The sequence below is a fragment of the Odontomachus brunneus genome, unplaced genomic scaffold, assembly GCF_010583005.1.
Source record: "Odontomachus brunneus isolate Ranch 3 - 2012 unplaced genomic scaffold, Obru_v1 Obru_scaffold_134, whole genome shotgun sequence".
Taxonomy (NCBI): domain Eukaryota; kingdom Metazoa; phylum Arthropoda; class Insecta; order Hymenoptera; family Formicidae; genus Odontomachus; species Odontomachus brunneus.
Window position 1 is genome coordinate 374,738 of NW_022639584.1, and position 17,829 is coordinate 392,566.

The 17,829-nt window shown below is 42.0% G+C and overlaps 2 protein-coding genes across 3 annotated transcripts in view; one reads left to right on the forward strand and one right to left on the reverse strand.

Annotated features, from left to right (window-relative positions):
- Positions 1-17,829, reverse strand: part of LOC116850152 (mitoguardin) — a 39,439-nt gene that overhangs the window by 3,589 nt on the left and 18,021 nt on the right. The window contains exon 4 of the mRNA XM_032828102.1: positions 423-610. Within this exon, the coding sequence (XP_032683993.1) occupies positions 423-610 (188 nt within the window). The remainder of the gene's footprint in view (positions 1-422; positions 611-17,829) is intronic.
- Positions 6,577-17,829, forward strand: part of LOC116850153 (protein unzipped) — a 28,012-nt gene continuing 16,759 nt past the window's right edge. For both annotated transcript variants that reach the window (XM_032828103.1, XM_032828104.1), the window contains exon 1: positions 6,577-6,898. The gene's annotated coding sequence lies outside the window, so the exon portion shown is untranslated. The remainder of the gene's footprint in view (positions 6,899-17,829) is intronic.

A 17,829-nucleotide genomic window follows, 5' to 3' on the forward strand; every position in this document is an offset into this window, starting at 1 on the left:
TATATATATATATATATATATATATATATATATATATATATATATATATATATATATATATATATATAATCACACATATTCGATCTGACACACAGATTACTCGAAGAAAGTCGTGAACTTCCTATGCTGTAATGTCCGCAACAATTCCCGGCCTGGCGTCGGGTCAAGTGACTCGTTGCGCTAATTACCCCCGGAGCGGTTGTCATTTAAATTGGATTAATTCCCGCATTTTTTTACCAACCGGCAGAACGGCAATTGATGAATGCAGTGGAATGGAATGGCATATCGGGTGACCACATCGTCGCCCGCGAAGGACGGGACCGGGACTCGCTCTACGGACCGAGGTGACCGAATGTGTCTCTCTGAGTCACCGTCGGACACGGTTCAGGAAATTTCAGGAATCGCATGGATAAAGGCCACACCTGATCAATGAATAACATCTCCGCCTGATCCTGCATTTGATAGCCCACGTCAAGTAGTGTCTGGACATCTTTGGTGAACGCCGCATCTGCCTTCGTTTGTAGCGCCAGGGTGTCGTTGTTGAAAGTTGAGCTGAACGCAGTGAGCGCATCTTCCCAGCAATAGAGAGCTTTTTCCAACGCCTCGAGACCTGTGATTAAACAATTGTTTAATTTTAACGAGGAAAACATATCTATGTTCGCACATAGTATGTTTTGCATTTTATAATCACATACACAGAAAAAAGAATATTATTTTGAGAATATCTTTACATTTGACGTATAAATCTTACAATGAAATTACATTGTGCTAAACGAAGATAAGTCACTTGCATCAATACATTTTATATGCTACAACAAAGAAAAATTTATTTTTATTATTCAAAAATAATTTTTTAACAGAAAGTACAAAATAATAGATTATTACATAACAATAGGTTAGGAACCGGAATTAGAGAATAGATTTTTAAATGTCAGAAGAAGATATTATTATCAAAATAATCATATTGTATTTTTTATTAAACTTATAAAATTCAAATAAAATAACATTATTAAAATTCAAGATTGAAAACTTTTCTAACAAAATTATATATTGTTGGTTATACATGAAACAATGATTGATAATTTGAATATATTAGTTTTAAGTGGATATATTAATACTTTTTTTTATGTATCACCAAATTGTAATTAAATGTAGCAATATCTAAAAGATAGATAATTTGAAAATCTTAAAAGTGTTTGTGAAAGTTTATGGTCAGTGTTCTCAGAAAGAAATATATGTGGATGATAGATTGGGTGCTATTATTACTAGTAAAGCATAGTAGCACATACATTACTGTGTTAATTTAATTATATGCAAAACATAAGCTCGTATTAATAGTTCTTACTTGAAATTTGTCGTTAGATTCTCAGGCTTGAACTTCAAGTTACATTAGAGTTTCTTATTTGAATCCTACAATATTTATGACATTTGCAATTATAATTAAATTGGAAAACTCATATCCAACTTAAAATTCAGATCTGAATATTCCCCTTGAGACAGCCCAACCAGACAGATGCTGAACATAGATTATATGCAAACATTTAATTATACTTAGTGATGCTATTGTAAAAGCACAACATGTTTGAAATATATTGTTTTAAGAAGTACTATTTCGTTATGTTATATTCTCGAATAAAAGTATTTAATTCTAATTACTACAATAATATTTCAGATTAATTACGTTCTCTTGTTGGCAATTTTCATGACAACAGAATATTGTCGTAATAATGATACAATTTTCATGGTGTCGGATGCCTTCTTTTATATACTAACAGAATTCTTGTTGCATAAGAATGCACCCTTGCATACTTGTGATACAATTCTTAATTCAGTCATTACAGGGCAATCAGGCAATACGCCATGATATGTTTATCTGGGAAGTTTCAAGTAACGACTGTTAACACGGATCATAGTTATGCATTATTTCTACAGGTACCATATTTCTCAACCCAGTTCTCAGTGAAGAAAGCACATCTTTATCTCGATTACTACAAGAGTGATGATTTTTTCCAGAGAACAAACACTACATGCGAGACCGGTATCAATACATACCATGAATCATACAGATGCTGAAAAGCAAAAGGAAAAGGAGATTGCGGCTTTGCGAATAAAGAGCAAGAGTAATGCGTGCCACTTGAGGACGCAGGACTCGAATTCCGAGTCGGTGACGCCACACTCTTTTTCTCTCTTCTCATTTAATCTTTTTGTAAGTCGCCACAGAGCATTCACCAATTTGCTACAACGGAAGTCCGACATGCTGTGTTAATTCAGAAGAGAGAGATGGGGATAGCAAGCTATAATGTCCCGAAGATTGACCCATTCATCATTTTCAATCTGTGCCTTTACTAGCGCACTGTCCACCGACAATTATACGATATTATTTGACCAAATCAGGGCGTATTACGAAAAAGTCGGTGTCATCGCGATCCTATACCATTGATTCTCTTCAAGTTCGTATATTAAACAGGAACAGACGAATAGACGACAGTGCACTTCTCAGAAAATACTTGAGATTTCCAAGATATCATGCTCTATATCCCAGATGCTATTATGAATAAAATTCCCCTACTTCATCTTTGCTCTACTAATTTTGAAAATGGTCTTGTCAATGTATAAATTTTGTTTACCCAAAGAGTTTCTGTTTAAATTTACAAACATTTCTATTATACACAATTCTTCAATTTTTATGTGTAACAAAAAGTGATCTCTCGTATAGTCACCTCTCTCACTGTTCATTTCTGCTTTAAAATCTAAGTAAAAAAAGATGTTAAAAACAATTTTATGATATGGAAGTTTTACTTATTCTTCAAGTTATTCTTCTTCACTCTAAAGAACGGTTTACACCGAAAAAGTAGTAATAACAATGTTAATAGCAAAATGCTAATAATAAAAATGTATTTAGCAAAACTGTGTTCTCCAAAAAACAACTTACTGAATGTTTCTAACAAAATATGCTTTCAACAATGTGGAGAATGCAAACGTCACCGACAAAGTTGGAAAAAAACTATTTTACTGCTATAATCACGATAAAACTGCTATCTCCGATTTAATATAAATTACAATAAAAAATAAAGATATAAAGAGCCAAAGTTGCCGATGTTAAGAGCAACATACAAAAATTTATTTTAATCCGTGAAATACGTTTCGACCATTTGATGTGGTCCTCTTCGTTTAAGTCGGTCAATACAATATTACATCATAAATCCCTTGATAGTGGTATCATACTTTCAAAACTGTCACAGATTGTTCCCTCCTGATGTTCGTAAGCTACATATAAAAAAAATCGAACAAACACGATATTGAAAAAAATTAATAAAAAATTAATAAAAAATTACAATTAATATGATAATTATTTCTTTACCACGGATATGAAGTGAGGAAAGCTCCTGCACTCCAACAGTCAACAAATTCAATTCCAAACCAACTTTACTTGATGGACAATAAGTGTAAGCAAGAATCACAACATTAGCATATAAAGGTAAGACAACGCAGAGGAAAGAGAGAGAATTTTTGTATATAGCTCTTAATATCGGCAACTTTGGCTCTTTATGTCCTTATTTTTTATTGTAATTTGTATTATATCTTGTTGAGCCGTAGATTAATGTAATTAGTAATTATTATTAAGAATTATCTCCAGTTTATTTTTAGATTCGGAGAAAGAGCCAAATTTTATCATCAGTTGTTTTATCATCAGAGTTTAATTGCAAATTCGAAATCGGGATGTTTAATTTGTTTGGATCGCGCGGCACAGATGTCGGGAGCTGTGCGAAAATCCCGGAAACTAGAAAGTTACTGGAGAGGGTTGAAGAAACGAGAGGTCGACAAACTCGGCAGCATGTATCATTCAACCGGATGAAATAGTAAACACTAACTTATGAATGCACTTGTAGCTAATGCTCGTGTCGAGAGAAGCGATGGCATCAATTGAGCTGAGAGAGGAGATTAAATCGACGCCTCGTACTTCGCGTTGACGCGGCCCGATCTTCATACGAGATATCGATTGCGCGACTCGGTGACTCCTCTCTGCGACGACGTTAATCTCGTTCCTGAAACGACTTCAATTTCGTACAAGGAGGGATATATTCGTACCGTCAGCTCGACCCACCCTATGCGTGCAGCAGCGAAATGGGCGTCGATTGTTCGCGCGTGACTCGTCTATTCATCTGGATAAAATAAAAATCGCGTTCTTGAAATTAAATGGGAAAGAGCAGGAGAACGAGAGAAACGCATTGCACTTGCTCCAAAATCCTCGCGTCCGACACCATTCGGGCGTTCTCGTAATCTTCAAGAGAATCATGTCATACATTTCAAGTTGGTGCCGCAGATTTCAAGATTACGTCTATGCAAACTGCTTACATATTTTCTACATAATGTATACGATCATAGACACTGTAAATTATGTAGGATATTGTAAAATATACACTGAAAGAAAAAAATATAATAATATATAAATAAGAAGTAAATATTTATTGTGGATACTATATATATAGCAACATATCTACTTATATTAATATAAAATATTTTTCAAATAAAAAATATACACTTTCTTAAAAAATCTTAGCATGAAAGCAATTATTTATTCTATTTAAATAAAAGAATTTAAATTTTAAAAATATATGTCATAAGTATCCACCAAATAAATATTTTTCTTAGATTTTTTTCTCAGTATATAAAAAAAGTAATGTTTAAGAGAAGTAAAACAAATTGCATGGAATTTTCATTTCTGTCGACTCTATCCACACAGCAGAAATATTCAAAATACATGATGAAGATATACTACAGATATCACAATATATTTAGGATATCCCAATGATATATTCTGCTATATAATTTGTTTAGGAAACAATGTTAATTAATTTACATCAGAATTATACAGTTTAAGCAAAAATAAAAATTGTTTTAAATTAATTTTTAAGCAAGCCACATGTTCTCTTTGAGCGACATTCATAAATTGTAAATTGTTTACATAGATAACGTTTTATACACGTTTTATAGTTTACGTTGTCTACACGCAGACGTAGAGTATCATAATTTACACGTAACTTTGATACATTTTGCGCGTACCCATTTCGTACGATCAAATCTGGAACTGAAAGAAAAAACGTGTTTCAGGAAATATCTTTCCTCGCGCGGAATAGCATTCTTTTCTCCCATCTCTGAAGACAACGCGCATACTCAAGAACCGCATATTATCCGTAGATCAGACCACAATTCTGAAGGATAATATATCCGCCATTCACCTTCTACGTATTCTCTCTCTCTCTCTCTCTCTCTCTCTCTCTCTCTCTCTCTCTCAAAGAACTTTTTTTAATTTCAATCCACAGGCTGCAATCCACGAGAACATTTCATCCCCTAGTCGATACATGGTGAGACGGAAAACGCGGAGCAGCAGGAAGTGACATAATCAAATAGCTCGGAAATGCGAGGCCGCACCGGGGCACCGGGTTAAGTCTTACGGAAGGGTTAAGCCCGCCGCGATCCTTCGGGGCAGCGTCGATGCGATCGTTATGACTGCAGGACAAGGGGGGTCGCGAGACACGGAGGGATGGCTGCCCCCGGAGAAACGCGGCAGTGCGACGCCGTTGCACGCGTCCGGCGTCAATAATATCCGAGCGTGACGTAATCGCCGGCCCGGCCGGTCATTGGAGGATGCGTCATCCAATGGTGAGAGGTCGATAACGGGGCGCCCTTGCGAACTCGCAAGGCGCGCAAACGCGCTCTCGCTTTGAAGTTAGCGCCGCTTCGCGCCGGCTGAGTGCCACTGCGCTTTCCTGAGTGTGCGTTGCACTCACCACGAACTGCCGCGTCGCTTTCGCTTCCCGAGGCATGTCCCAGGTCGCCGGATTTCTCTTCCTCTCGGGGTCGAAAGGGAGCACGCCGGAGGGTTGGCATCGTCGCAAGGTCCAAAAGAAAGGCCGGATAAATACGCGTTGCGACAACTTCATGCGCGCGCGCTAACTGCATGGGGTGATTTCCCCTTTAGGGAATTCTCCAGGGGGCGATTGCGTCGAAATGAAACAGCACTGTTCATGTTTCGAAGCCTAAGCGCCGTCCCCCTCACGAATTGCGTTCCCCGCCGAAACTGAACACGTCGGAATGCGGAGAAGAGAAGATCCGTATCGCACACGGGTAATAAATTCGAGAATCGGCGCTATTAAATACGCCAGTCTCGCGACTTTGGATCTATTGATTTCCTCTATTACACTTTCGGAACTTAAAAAAAGACAGATATACAAACGAGACTCGGTGGAAGAAAAATGAGAGAGAACTAGTACAGTTCAACAATGGAAAACAAACTCTTTGTTGAAACGTACGCGTGAATTACACGTTGCTCTCTGATCGTCCTTCGGCGAAACCTAACCTCGAAGTTCGCGTTTCGGAAGCGAGATAACTTATTCGTTTCTTTTTGTCCGGAGCTTTGAATAATACACGGCGGACGAATTTCGTTTTTTAAGCGAACAGAGCGCGCAGCGTCGAACGGGGGCGCGGCCAATGGGAGAGCGCGGCGAGCGCTGCGCAGAGAGGTGCGCGGAAGGGAGAGAGCGACGAGAGGCGCGCAAGTGGGAGATGGTCCGCGCTGGCGTCAGTTACTCGACAAACGCGTTCGGCGTAACACTTGCTCGTAGTCAGTCGCGCCCGCAGCAAGTGTTTCCGTGTTCCTGTTACGGCCGTTGACACGCGTCGGGACTCGCCGACCGGGAGTAACGGAAGACCACCTCGTCGCCGTACGATGATCGACGACGTCGTCGTCGCGAGATCATAGGTTGCGCGATAGATAAACGGAGATCGCCCTCTCCCCTTTGAGTGCCTCCTCATATTCCTCAGCGATCACCTTCGCGCGCGCGTTATTTGGATTAAAGCAGAGCGTCGACGAGCAAGCCGAAGACGGACGATCGAGGTGAGTATGAGCGGAATTGCGCCGGAAACTTCCTGTCGGAAGTTTGCACAGCGAATTCGTCACGATCGGGGCGTCATCCCGAGGCGAGGACAAATACCACGGCGTCGTCTCTGTACTACGCGATTAGGCTGGATTCAAATGCATTTCGCTGCAGTCAGCGCCATTTAAAGAACTCGATACATTCCGATACGGGAGTTCCCTGTCGAAAGGATTCACCCTGACCCCTTCCGCTCCTCCTCCTTCTCCCCCGTCTCTCTTTCTCTCTGTAGAAGTGGCTCGTCCTTTCCGCGTCAGCTCGTGCACTTCCGCCTTTCTGGAATCGTCCCTCACGAACATGTAGCGTCGTTTCCTTCGCTTCGCGATGAGCTATCTCTAGCTAGAGAGAGGTCTCAAAGCAAACGTTTCTTTGAGTCCACCAATACGATTGCTCTGTTTTCGTGCTGCTACGATGGCGGGATTCCGAAAATCGATATTTTATAAATTCAAACGGCCATGCATCGGTGCGGTGACGCACTTCGGACCGGTGCGCTCAGGTGAGACGAGAATATCCTCTTACCAAGAGAACGAGAATAATCCGAGAGAGGGGGGAGGCGGTCCGATTATTTCTGTATATTTTCCGATAACCTGAATATCTTGCGTCTATTCTTTCGCCTGTCGCTACTCGGACGAGATCAATAGAATTGATGCCGGCTGCTCTATCCTTGGGAAAAAAAGCGAGACAGAATCGTATTGTTCGTCCCTCTCGATAAGAGAAACGTATTTATCGTAAAAAGAGATCGGAGGTTCGTCTCACAATATCGAGCCTCGAGCAACACCTGGACGCGCGCCTTGCTTGTTTATTGCGCAACGCCCGTAACAATAACAACAACAACAACAACACAAGGACATGACGCAAAAAAAATTGATTGACCAAGCGCAATCGAGACAAGCGTGAAAACTCATAAATTCGATGTGAATCCGACACTCAATGCAAACTACACATCCTGCATTATTCCGTTCGTCACTCGACGATACCGTTCGCGAGTCTCGGGAGCATGGAAGCCTCGTCGAGGTGAAACGGATTGAGTCACGCGTTTCGTTGCAGGTCGACATTTTCAACGCGCACGTTATACACTTGAAAAGCCCCTAACGCGAACTCGAAGCAGTCGCCTCGGCCGTGTCTCGTGCGGACTTAGTCGCGGGATTTAGGCTCGCATAGGTTCCTCTATGGGGGTCAAGTTCAGGGGTCAATAGCTCGGTGGTGGTAGTAGGTGGTTGGTTGGTTGGTTGGTTCCTGGCGGTACCCTCGAATAAAAGTGAATGCCACGGCGGCACGTAAGTGCAAGTACGATAGCGGCCGTAACCGCGCGCCGGCAGCAGATCGATGGAGGTGTGCCTGGTGAACTTGGAAATTCCCCTAGCACACGCGCACTTCCTCGTCGCTCTCTTTCTCGCTCTCGGCGCCTTCCTTCACGGACAGTGCCTGCCACACGCGTGTGTGCAACACGAGGATAACGCACGCCCAAGTAAACGGATGCGCGGCGTAACAACCGATCGAGAAAAACGGCTAATCTTCTGAAGTCGCGCCGCCTCGATCGTCCGCCAATGACCCGCGATGATTCACGATGTTGCCCGAGGGGGGTGATACTCCCTACTAAGTGCCCCGTTGAAAAAGAGGGACGAGTATCCTTCGAGAAATCTGCGGCGGCGCGATTTTCCGCAGACTTCCTTCCGCCCTTTCTGAGATTGTAAAGGGACGAGACTGAGATCTCGAGGGCCGTGTCTAATCTACAATGCCATGTTCTTTGCTCCTTGCTTCTTTCTCTTTATCTCTTTCTGACTCAAACCTTAAACTTTAAGTTTGATCTACAATATATTGTTTGCCTCTTGCTTCTTTCTCTTTATCTCTTTCTGACTCGAACCTTAAGCTTTAAGTCAGAAAAAGACCAAAAACAAGAAACAGTACATTGTAGATTAGGCTTTAAGCCAGAAAAAGAGAGAAGACAAGAAACAGAACGCAAAGCGATCGAGCAGTTGATGTTCAATGAGAATAGAGTTTCAGAAAAATTGTATAGTATAACTATATGATGTTTGTGTTCTTTTATACATTAATAAGAAAGTTTGGCGATAACTATCAAGTCTGGATAATTCACTGAAAAAAGAAATATCCGGGAAATAAAAAAAACATTCGGTGGGTACTAATAACATGTTTACTTAAATCTAAATTTCTTTGTTTAAATGGAATAAACAATTGCTTTTATGAAAAGCAACGGTTTTAAGAAAATATATATTTTCTCATTTGAAAAAAATTTTGTTCTCCATGTAAAAATATGTATATTAATACAAGTATGTTACGAATAAATGTTTCTCATTTTTTAGATATTTTTTTCTCAGTGTAGTTGTCCTTCGGGAACAATAATTGGAGCACGTCCTGTTTTCCTTTTTTTTTCGACTCACTCTATATTGCGCGGAAGAGGGTCGCTTCCCGTTGCGTGACTGGAGAGGTCGTGATACAGTTATAGGATTAATATACACACGATGAGTTTCCGCGATAACAATTGGCGATTACGAAATTCCTAATATTATTGCATTAAACCCAATTTATACCGCGCACGATATGTCGAGAATGCCGATGCTATTTTAGTGCAATAATGAGCATTGCGTTTCCGAGATGAAATGAATCGAGTCACACCTCGGAGAAGGCGCGCAATAAGTCGAGGTCCTGAAATCGGCGCGGAGGAAGCAGGAGGCGGCTAGTTGGTCGGTTAATGGGTGGATTGGGTTAGTTGGTCTTCGCCTTCGCGCGCTCTACGGAAACCGAAAAAAAGCATGCAACTGGAAGTTTGGCCTCGCTGATAATTACAGAGCGGATAATGTTTTTTCACGGAATTCGCCGCGTAATTTCACCCTTTCACGACGACTCGATTATCACTTATATCTGTTTCTACCAGCATCGATTAAACCTCAATTTGAGTCCAACTCTATTCAGACAAAGGCTCAAGTCAATGTTTAATCGATATAAGTAGAAACGTACATTAATGTACAAATCTTTTTATTATATAAAGTATATAGTATATAAAGCATTTAGTATATATATTAATTTAATTATTTCGCGTTAATATTGCTAGAAAGTTATGTTAAGTAATAATTAATACAGCATGAAGAAGCTCCAAAAATCTGTGCTAAATGTCGATAGACATTTTTTTATATGCAACTTTGACACTGCAGCAAGAGAATATCGATCAGACTTACATAATGTTTAAAAACCTTATAAAGAAATAATCGTTTTTTGCTGCGCGAGAGTGCACCGCGTTGTCGACTCAAATCAGCTGCACCTCGCTTCCCGCGCTATTTTTCCCGCCTGAGCTCGCCAAGTATAAGACCGCGAGAACGCTCATGGACTCGTTTAGGATGACGGATGCATTACACGGTGCATTTGCGCAAGTGCTTTCAGCGTAATTAATCGTAGGTAGCTACTGCAGGGTGTAACCCGATTTTCGAGACCTACTAGAGCTGACTTGTGTCAGAGTTCTCGCGCGAGAGTTCGCGTAATGCAACCTTCGCGAGCATGCGAAATGCGATTTACCACCGCGATCTAACCGATGTGACCCGATTACCCGCTTTATTTCCGCTAAATAGCTTCGCGAATCTTCAGCCACACTATGCGGTGGCGTTGCATTATGTATTGCATCAGACACCGACTGCTTAATTAAATTCAAACGTTATAGACCAGTGTCGATAATAATCGCCGGCTTCCATTGACAGAAATATTAAATTTCCCACAATCATAATATAATAATTGCGTTACCGACCGCAAACCTGCGGTCGCGATATTGCGCAACTTTGAGCGATAAAATCTCTCTCCCCACAGAATCGTGTCTTTCTCCCCTTCCTCTATCTCTCTCACTTCTATGCCTCTGAATTCCTCGCTTTTTTGCATTGAAAACATCACTCGTGTTCGCGTGTGCGCGCTTTTTTGTGACGCGCTTGCCTCGCGCGGATGGCCAGAAATATCTCACGGAAGAAAACTCTAACGAGCAGGTGCACGCGTCTCGTCGTCAGCTCACACAGGAGAGTGCAGCGCTTTCTGTCCCAACGCCGACGCGTCGATGGATGCAAATTGCCGTCCGACGTAATAATGAGATACGCGATCACGTTGGATATTAGGTAATAGTGGCGGAGCCCCTGGTTGCGCGCTCGGGAGGATGCTTCTCGACCCTGATGAGGCTAATAAAAGTGACATCATTACCCGCCCCGGCGGCGCAACGAGCCTTTAACCTACGCGTCGACCGTTCTGATTTTCATAATCTGGTTCACGACATCGTCGCACGCTGCTGCCTGCGTCTCTCACGCCTCGCCGCCTCCTCTTCGTTTCACCGCGTGTCCTCTTGTCCAGAGCGCGCGCGTCCTTCTCCTTCGCCGAGGAGTCGGCCGCAGGACGCTGGAATTTCCTCATTTTTCCCATCTACGTCGCCGGGGAATCTAGGTCCGTGTGTGAGCACTGTGCAAGGATATTAATATTCCCCAGTATGTCCTCTCGAAGCGACAAGGCACTCCTCGCGCGGTTCTCCTTGTCGATTTTCCTGTATCGCGTTCACGAAGCCAGGTGTACAAGTAGTTCTGTGGGTTCCATTTTTAACTCTAATCCGGGAAGCCATTGTAGTGGCGCAACAGCAATTTTTTTAAATATAACTACCATTTTTCTTTTTATTATTATTATTATTATCATTATTATTATCCATTTATATAATACGACATAAAATAATAATAGACATTTTGCTTTATATTTTGACTTTTTTCTTATCATATATAAGGAGTTCTTATCATGTACAAGGATTTGATGATCCAGATTTACTCCGTTAGACACACTGCATATTTTTATATAATTTCAGCAGAAATTAATAAAAAAATTTATATTCTTTCATAATTTCCCACACAAAAAGAAGATTTCTGTATAATTAAATAAGAACAAAGATCAATTCGAACAAACAGTTACCATGCGACCCGGAAAGCCACTATAATGACGGGAGTGTCATGTTTGTTGCTAGTCTATCCTTAAATGTGTATGAAAAAACTCTACTTCAAAGGCAGCAAAAATCGCGCAAAAACCAGCCGAATTGTAAGAGTCAACAAATAAACGTCGCGTTCGCGCGCAACGTGCCGTGTTCGCAATAAGAAGCGATCGTGTTTGACGTATCGTTATTCAATCTTTACGACTCGTCTCCTAACGACTGTGTCTCTCGTTCCTAATAGAGTGTCATGTGAGCGCGGAACGTCGCGAACAGAGAATGAAATATCTACCCCTTCTTCCCTCGCGAGGACCTCGGCTTCGTCGTAAAGTAGACCGATGGAGGTCACGCTGTAATAGCGCGAGAGAGCCACGTCAGCGACGAGAGAAGCTCTCCACGGTTGTGTATCCCGAGGAAGCTTATCGTGATATCCGCGCGAGATTGTCCTTTTTGGGCAGTCCGCGGCTTCTTTTCCTCGCCGAGCCTCTCTGAGTAACGGTCGCGGAAAACAGTAATAATGGATTCTTTCGCGGGCGCCGCGCGCTTTTTCTTTCACGTAGAGATTATTACGCACTGAACGCGTGATAAATCGGCTTCTGCTTGTACCGTTCGCGAGATTCACTACGTATAAGCCACTACGCCGGATCGGCTAATTAAATTCCCGCTGAAGAGGAGAGACTCGCGATACTTCGTCAAAGTACGACACTTTTACGACTCGTATCAACAGTCGTTATTTCTAACTTGTCCCACGCATGACATACTCCGAGGTCAAGAGAAGGTCCCGAAGTGTTTCATCGATTCTGAGTTTAGACCAGTATAAAATCGTCTTGAGGGATTCCCATTTGCGCCCATTATCTTTGCGTTTTAAAAAATGACGGCATGCAGAATTTTATGATTCTACACTGAGAGAAAAATTATATTAAAATCAACAAATATTTCCTTGAGGGGTGCCATTAACATATATTTAAATCTATATTCTCTTTATTTAAATCAAATATTGCTTACCTAATTTAAATAAACAATGTTTGGTTTAAATAAAGAGAATGTAGTTTTAAGTAAATATGTTAATGGCATCCATCAAGGAAATATTTGTTGATTTTAATATAATTTTTCTCAGTGTAGAGAACAATTCTATAAGCTGGTCTATAAGCGCAGAATCGATGAAACACTTCGGGAGCTCCCCTTCTGGGGAGATCTGAATTCAGAGTTAGATTTGAGTTTTTCACTCGAATCGTGTGACACATGCGACGATTATATTTGTAATCGCGTTTCAACTGAAAAACTCGCATCTAATTCCAGACTCAAATATGAATATTTCACCTAAGAGGCAAGTTTGGCGACTATTAATACAGGTCTAGGAGAGCGATGGTTTCTCGCAATCTAATTTTCGCCGAACGCACTGTACACAATTTCCACGAGCAATTGGAGAAACGTCGGAGCCAAGGAGGATATCCTGCGACAATCGGGAGTAATCAACGTGCTCACGACATGATCACAAAGAGAGAGAAAGACACTGAGAGAAAGAGAGAGAGACAGCAAGCAAGCCTTGTCAGGCGCAGAATCGCGGTTAAGTTTCCGATGCCCCACGGGGGCAATCGAGCGACGGAAATGAGTTTAACAATGACTGTAGAGACGACGGTCTCCGGCTGCATAGGTGGCCTTGGCAGTGACAGATAGGTATATCTTGCACACGGCCGCACGAACGTCACTTTTCGCCCTCGCAATCCCGCAGCCGGTGACGGTGTCTTTGCGCGTCAATGGGTGTACCTGACGTGTTTATCGATGACCACGTCGTACTGGTTATTAGCGTTTAATCTCGTGCGCTCAAGCGACGCCAACCCTTCGCCTCGCGCGACCAAAAGGCGATACTGTCACTGTGTGAGCGTACTTTCTCTTACAGCGCGAGTTAATAGACTTCGATTCGAGGCCTGCTAAACCATTGTTCCAACGACAGATAGAATAGGGACAGAAAATGAGAGATGTTGGTCTCTCTCTCTTCTCTCTTTCTCTCTCTCTCTCTCTCTCTCTCTCTCTGGAGGTCAATGCGAAACGTTATCGATTTACCGTTCGGCCGTGTGCGCGGCCTTCAAGCGTGGAAACTGGCGAGGAAAATTCATCGAGCGTTTTAATTCAAAACGATCGGGTCGAGGTAGGAAAAGAGAGTAGAGTAGAGAGAAAGAGAGAGATAGATAGAGGGAGAGAGACACGCGCGTCGCTAATTATAATGCAAGAGCCGAGATCCGATCTCTCGAGAGGGTTCCACGGTCAATTAAGTCGCTCGCGCGAATTACGTTTTGCGAGATTTTTATTGGCCGATGCGCGGCCTTAGAAAGTACGGTTTCGTGTACGCGTATATGTATTAAACGGCTCGTCACGCTTGATTTTCTTTCGTCGACTTCCTCCGCGTGATTTGAAGTGCACGGCCAACACGGATCCGCGGCCGGACACGCTCGGTCGGCTGGCCGGTCGCAAGAAGGTAAATACCCGCGGGGCACAATGACGTAAGACGATGAGAGGTCCCAGAACTGATGTTACGTTTTGTCCCGACGAAGGTGAACGAGGCCGCACAAAAAAAGCTCTTGTGCAACGGAAGAAACGTACGCTTCGGGACAGAGTAATTCCACGCACGCGCAAAGTCTCACGAAGCAAGCGGACGTGTGTCGAAATCAAGGCGACCAATGTCCGCTCTTTTTTCTTCTAGGTAGGTTGCACGGTGGAAGTGAATTCTCTAAATGCGGCCACCGTAATTTCTCTTGGATAAAACAAGATAGATACTGCTTAAATTAACGGTCTAATCACAGTACATATCATATAGATGAAGAATTTCGTGAAATATTACATTATTCTCCATGTATGTAGCTCATTCAGGAGAAAAGTTGAGTTAATACTGATAATAAAGAACGGTACAAGGCAAATTGCAGATGTTTTGTGCTTATATTTAATTAACGAATATTCAGAATATAAAATTAATTGGCGGTTTTAAAATTAACTGCTGATTAATTTTATATTCTTAGGTTCCGTTCCAAAACGTTCTTTTTGAGGAAATTTTACTCGATATTCTATAGTATATGTAACGTGAACTATAGTTACTGAGTAAAATTTTCCTCAAAAAGAACGTTTTGGAATGCAAGCTTAATATCTAAATTAATAATTAAATTACTAATTTAATTACTACTATTAATAATTTAATTACTAATAATTAAATATCAGCACAAAACATCTGCAATTTGGCTCATATCGTCCTCTATTATCACTATTGATCTAACAATTTTCTTTTTTTTACATTATAATTGTAAGTTTAGCTAAACTTCTTATTTGTTTTATCCCTCAATTTATATCCTTATACTGTGCATCGTCCAAGTCGTGATATGACGCAGTGTTGATGCAAAGATCTAGAAAGAAACAAACAGGGAGGGGGGAGGGAGAGAGAAAGCCCTTTTCTTCTACCCGGCACATCACTTCCACTCACTTTCCTCCTGTGTCTCGCTACACTTTTCATTAGGGCGCACTTAAAGCAAGACTCGGCGGCGAGGCAGCGAGAAAGAAAGAGCGAAGAATAAGCTTCGTTCTATTGTGCGTGCACGAGTGCGGCGCTTGTGACAAGTAGTGTACGGACGACGACAATGCGTCTGTTCTTCGCGGCGTCTCGAGCCCAGTCGGAATTTATTTTTTTGTCGCGTCTCTCGTGGTCGAGAGAGGGAAAGACGCGTGCAGAGTCTCTCCCTCATCTTTCTGCTGCCTTCCCGCAGCCTCGGTCGCGCGCGCACGTGTCAAGAAGAGCACGGCTGGATGATGGCGAAGGAGCGCACTCGACTGCAGCAGCGGGGTTGTTGCAGCGGGGGGTGTTATCATGGTAACGCTGCGCGCTGATAGCGGGCCGGCCGACCGGCAAAATCGATATTCCCCTCATTTGGTATTCCGCGGGCAAGGGCATGCCCTATCATCTGTCCCACGCGTAGCACACGAAGGCAAACGTGTGTGCCGAACACCGGCTATGTTTCCAACTATGCGGGACGCGTGTGACCTCTCATCTCGAGGATCTCGCAATCGACAAAGGAGAGCATACAAGACTGCTGTTTGGATCGTCTCGTATGTTGCACGATACGAGCAGGAGAGATCTAATCATAATCATAAACGCGAGAAGTACTTTGCAATGTACGGTCTTCATTGTTTGCACCCAAGAAGATATCGAGTTGTGTGATAAACAATTCTGGATTTTTCAGGTAAAGCGAAATTATATTTTTGTGTTATAATTTTGTGAGAGAACACGGAAAAAACAATTCTGTTGGTGCAACCGAATTTTCGATTGCTCAGGGATCAGACGAAAACTCGGCTATAAGGACAGAAAAATTCCTTTATGAGGCTTCTGTATAGTCAATTGTTCTCAGTTCCCTCAACCGAGTTCTAATATCGTTGAATGTTCAGACGAATATTTTCAGTTGCGACAATAGAAATATTAGTTTTCATAACAGAGATATCGCTTCTGATCATTTAATTTTCAGTTGGTTCCTAGTTGTACTGAGATTTTTTTTGCGTGAAGAAAGATGCGCAGAAGATCCACGGCTCAAAATAGCACTTACGTTGCTTCATAAAATTATAGCGACATAAAAAAAACATAATCGTTTCATTTTACCTGAAAAGTCCGAAGTTACTTATTACACAGCCTAATAATATAATTTTATCCCTAGCGGCATCTTTTTGGAAAAAGTATCTGAAAAATAGTGAATATTTATTTCATGACACACGCACACATACTAATATAACATAGTTACTGAAATATAAATTCTCTTATTTAAATGGAATAAACAATAGCTTTCGAGAAGAGCGAAGGTTTTCTTAAAGTTTTAAGAAAATATATATTTCTTATCTCAGAAAAATATTTCACACAATTCGTATAAGTTATTACCCACCGAATACAAATATTTTTTCTCTCATAGCTTTAAGAGGACTCTTCTAAAGCCAAAAGAATATACCCATTATATTACACTTTTCGTTAGAAGAAGAGCATTGTGGGTCGAGATTTTCGTTTAGAATAGATTACAGGAATTTTTTTATTTTTGTTTGGATCTTCTTTCCGGGCAATGAGGAGTCGAGGACGTTCCCACACATTTTCGAGAATCTAGGCTAGATCCCGAGAGGGGATACTGAAGAAAAAGTATTGGCGCACACCATAGAGGGGTGAGACTCCTCTTTCGAGAGGAAATAACTTGGACGTTGAGTCCATTCCAGAACGCGCGAGGCACTTTCTCTCGAATTACCGGCGGATATTAGCGTGCCGTCGTAATTCATTGTGAAAGTCAATTATCTAATTTCGCGTCGGGGAGATAATTCCGCAGCAACATTTCACCGCGATGACTGCGAATGTCGAACGGCGGCGCGCGTTTATTTCGAAACCTGACGTCCGCCGCGCACCTCGTAAAAACCGCCAACAAATTTAAACCGTCCGGACTGTTGTTTGCGCCACGCGGTTGTTACCTCTATTCCCGGATTCGCGAATAATCGATGGGAAATCGGGGTCACCACTTCCCTCCCTTCTTCCTCCCGACGAACAGTTTGTGTCGGCGGCGTGTCGCGATGTGCGTGATCGATCGCACGGATTTATCTCGGATTACTAAAGAACTATTAAAAAGATACTGAACAGATTTTCTGGACTGACCAGCCGAAGTTCCGGCCTGACTGTCGCGGCAAGGAACAGTCTGTTCTGCGACGTGATCTGTGATTTTTTTGGAAAATATCATGAAATTATTTACAACGAACATCAAGGATCATCCGCTAATCGGAGAACGGCATTGCCAAATTAATTGCCATAATGTACATCTTTTAACGTCGAGTGGCGTTGGGAAAGAGGCTTTATTAAGCGCCTGGAACTATATATGAGAGGAAGAGAGAGAGAGAGAGAGAGAGAGAGAGAGAGAGAGAGAGAGAGAGAGAGAGAGAGAGAGA